Source organism: Sinocyclocheilus anshuiensis, unplaced genomic scaffold (genome assembly GCF_001515605.1).
Source record: "Sinocyclocheilus anshuiensis isolate Anshui unplaced genomic scaffold, SAMN03320099.WGS_v1.1 scaffold1372, whole genome shotgun sequence".
NCBI classification, from domain to species: domain Eukaryota; kingdom Metazoa; phylum Chordata; class Actinopteri; order Cypriniformes; family Cyprinidae; genus Sinocyclocheilus; species Sinocyclocheilus anshuiensis.
In genome coordinates this window covers 450,585-454,805 of record NW_015546103.1, presented here as the reverse complement: position 1 = coordinate 454,805, position 4,221 = coordinate 450,585, and the positions used below count along the sequence as shown (strand labels likewise).

At 34.4% G+C, this 4,221-nt stretch overlaps 1 protein-coding gene across 1 annotated transcript in view; it reads left to right on the top strand.

Annotated features, from left to right (window-relative positions):
- The window catches only part of lysmd2 (LysM, putative peptidoglycan-binding, domain containing 2), a 12,196-nt gene extending 8,493 nt beyond the window's left edge, over positions 1–3,703 (top strand). The window contains exon 3 of the mRNA XM_016502307.1: positions 3,095–3,703. Coding sequence (XP_016357793.1) covers positions 3,095–3,143 — 49 coding nt within the window. The 3' untranslated portion in view covers positions 3,144–3,703. The remainder of the gene's footprint in view (positions 1–3,094) is intronic.
- Positions 3,704–4,221: the final 518 nt, after the last annotated feature.

The following is a 4,221-nucleotide window of genomic DNA, read 5'->3' as shown; positions in this document are numbered from 1 at the left end:
CGATATGCATATTGCGATATGTACATTTGCGATATTTCGATAATTTCGATATATTGCACAGCCCTAGTTGCTATGCAGTTACTAAGGCATTGCAAGAAAATCTTTTAGAGCTCATAATTTGTTTAAAAATATAGGCCTATAACATATTACACATTAATGAATAAATCAGTGTATATATAAAATTATTTAATTTAATTGTCATTCTTGTGATTTTTTTTTTTTGTTCATGTAAGCTATAGCTTCTGACCTTTTAAATCAAAACATACTCATGGTTTTTTTGCCATCAATTACTGCTTTATTTAATCAGAAACAGTCTAAATATTATTTGTGTATTTTGCCTTCTATTTTTTCTATTTTCCATTTTATTAGAAGTAGGCCAACAGCGCCCCCTACGGAATGAAAACTCCTTACCGAATGGGCATTAGGACCCTGGGGAGGCTGTCGCTGCTGCCGCTGCACGTGCTATTACTGTTTACTCTACCATACGCCAAACACGTCATTCTGTACGTGCATTCTCAGTTTAAATGCAGCGATCCAAAACAGTGAATCTAATCACCATTCAGGCAAAACTTTGCTTCAAGAATGAGCCACAATGCTGACGTGATCTAATCGCTAGCACACCCTGAGCACATGTGAGCACATATCGGCATAATTTTTCATATCGGGCCGATGCCGATATTTACATTTAAAGCCATCATCGGCTGATTCCGATATTGGTCCGATAATATCGTGCATCCCTAGTTATGAGGGTGGTAAATTATGACAGAATTATTTTGATTATTGGGTGAACTATTTCTGGAATTAATTTCCTGTAATATATTTTCTCATTCGTTTGATAACAGATGTGTAAAAATATTCAATTGAAAAGCGATTGATGGAAATGTTCCCTCAGGCAGTGTAAGAGATATGAGCACAATGGCAGAAAACTGCTCAATTAATCATGAAACTCTGGAAAGGAAGTAACAAACCCTCAGTACACATGCGCTCAACCATGCTTCCCCTACACGCTCACACTGAAACGCCATTGTCCTTTACACACACTGATCAAACAGAAGTGATGTTCATCAGATCAATGCTATGACTGAGTCATGGAAATGATCGATGGCCAGCGCTGATCGTCAGTTGTTGTTTTCTCCATATGCATTCCCATGAACTGTCAATCCAAAAACTTCAACTGGAAACACTTATTGACTGGAAAACATGCTGGTTTCAATTTAAACAAATTTCCTGTGTTTAAACAGCCTGTTTGGGGAATTACCAGAAGTCAAACAGGGCTAGATCAGAGCCTGTTGTGTTTGTTTGCACAGACAACTCAGTGAACATTTTCCTGTTTGGAGGAGATGATTGACCCTTAAGGGGATAGTCCACCCAAAAATAAAAATTCTGCCATTTATTGACCCTCATGTCAGTTCAAACCTGTATGACTGACTTTCTTTAGTGGAATATAAAAGAAGATATTTTGAATGTTGGTAACCAAACTATTTCAGTCCCCTTTCACTTCCATTGTTCATTGAACAAAATATGATGGAAGTCAATGGGAACTAAAACTATTCGGTTTGATGATGATTACAGAAGAATTTTAATTTTTGGGTGGACAAGTCCCTTTAACCTGCAAATAATGAGTCAAGTAAGGCATTAAAAGAATTGCAGTCAGTATTTCTTGAACTTTGTTAATCACAATGTAAATGGAAGTTCAAGTCAATTGCATTGCCTTGTGGCAGGCAGTCTTCCAAGCAGTGTACTTTGCTATAGTAGTAAATCATCCAAATATTCCATGTATACAAAAACAGAACTTACAAAACTAAAGCTGCATGATATATTAAAATAAAATCAAAACCGAAATGGTACATTTACGAAATAAAAAAAATTCTGCTATTTAATTAAAACGTGCACACAGAGTGAAGCACGTATTTTTACACAGAGATATTTGGAAACGCAATGTTCGTCACTGATTTAACTGGATTTGTAATGAGAAGCGTCTATAAATCTGTTGCCAAAACTCAGTGGTCTGATGTTTTAAAATAAATTAAGATTTAAATATTAGTATTGTAATTTTACAGTTGTGAAAACAGTAAAACAATTCTCACTATGAACTAGTTGCTTATTAGTATACCTATTATTAACATATTGGCTGTTTATTAGTTCTTATAAAGCTCATTCTGCATGACCCTATTCTACATCCCTAATTCTACACAATACCTAAACTTAACAACTGTTAATGAGCAGCAAATTAGGAGTTTATTGAGGCAAAAGTCGTAGTTAATGGTTTGTTAATGACGAGAATTGGACATTAAAATAAAGTGTGACTGATAAAATCATTTTCATTAAATACTCTTTTTGTTTGCTTTATAGTACAATAGTATTCTTATTTCATTTGATACAAGTCATTATAATTATTATTTTATAGTCATATTGAATAGGTCACAAGCAATGAGAAAGTGGCCTATGATAACTCAATTGGACAGTTTTTTTTTTTTTTTTTTTTACCATTAACTTCATGGTTACTGAAAAAAGTTTGAGGTTGAAACTTAATTTTTTCCCCCAGGTTTTCCTATATATTTCAGTCCCAGAAGGATGGTTCACACCAAAAAAAAATCTTCAAGCAATCTTTTGGCTTGTTTTCATTTTCTATGCAGATGCACTGCCCTACTAAATCGCCCCAATAATTCTAGAACGTTTAATTCCAAATAGAGCTTTTCAGGTGAATTGGAAAAAAAAAAAATATCTGGATTTGATTAAAATCACAATGTTTATTGCAGGAAAAAAAATTCAATTTTGTTCTAAGATTATGCAACACAAAATATTAACACACAAATAACTAATAACACTAATAACTAATAGTGTCTTACCATTTCACTCAACTCTGATTAGATTTTAAGTAGAAAAAGAATGTCTAGTTGTTTTTTAGTTTTATTTTACATTTAAATATTTGCTTTAGGCTTTATATAGGAATAGTAGGAGTTTATATCTAAAATGATCGGCAAGGAATTCACATTAAAATTCACTTTCAGTTCTTTTAAGCTTCATATTAAAGTGACACATTTGCTATATATATTCAGCAGTTTTTGAAAAAATATTGTTTGTTTAATTTCAGAGAGGAAGACGACCCAGCAAACTCAACATCATCATATCAGGAGATCTGATGGATTCCTCTTCATCTGTTTACCTGCAGCGCTGACAATGACCCATCTTCATCTTTCCATCCCTGTTTTGCCTGCTCATTTTGTAACTCTACCTTTACACAAACTGCAACACCGGACCACACAACATACTCTTGTGCTGAAGGTCCATCATTGCCTTCTTCAGCAGTATTATAGTGATGTTATTTCTGACTTTTATCATTAATGCTCCATCTCACATAACAGAAAAGAAGCTACAGCCGAGCTTGTCTTCTTTAGGAAGAGCAATAGCCATCCACATGTAGATCACAAACTTATGATAACCTCTGCTCATATGAAACACTGTATCTGCAGTCTGTCCAGTAATGTTACTTGGCAGATAAAACATCCCAGACTCTTTGTGGCTGCCTGCTGATTTTAATTTCTTTTTCTTTTTTTTTTTTTGCCTATAAAAGCTTTATGTGTGGGGTTGAAAGGGATAACTAATGCTGTTTTGGTGTGAATGTTGTGTTTTTGTGTTAATACAAATATTTTACTGTGCTGTTTGATTTGGATTATGCAGAATAAATGCTTCTGTAAATGAAGAGCTTCCTGTTTTGTGGATTATTGATCTTCAAGAAAAGTTTGGGTTATTATAGGATGGATCTCACCTTTCAGCATTACCACAGAAACTTTAAAGGGATAGTTCACCCAAAAATGAAAGTTCTGTCATAAATTACTCACCCTCTTGTCGTTCCAAACCTGTAAGACCTTCGTTCATCTTCGGAACACAAATTAAGATATTTTTGATGAAATCTGAGAGCTCTCTGATCCTCTATAGACAGCAAGGATACTACCACGATCAAGACAGAAACGTAGCACGGACATCGGTAAAATAGTCCATATGTGATATCGGGTTCAACCGTAATTTTACAAAGCAGCGAGAATACTTTTTGTGTGCAAGGAAAACAATTCTCCCCGAGTTACCGTCTTCCGCCATTTTGGAGAGTACACCAGAACGTAATCAGCGTTGTTTACGTTCAATAGAATAAATGTTATGTTTAAGTTCAGTTTAATAAATTGTTTTCTTTGCACACAAAAAGTATTCTCGCTGCTTTGTAAA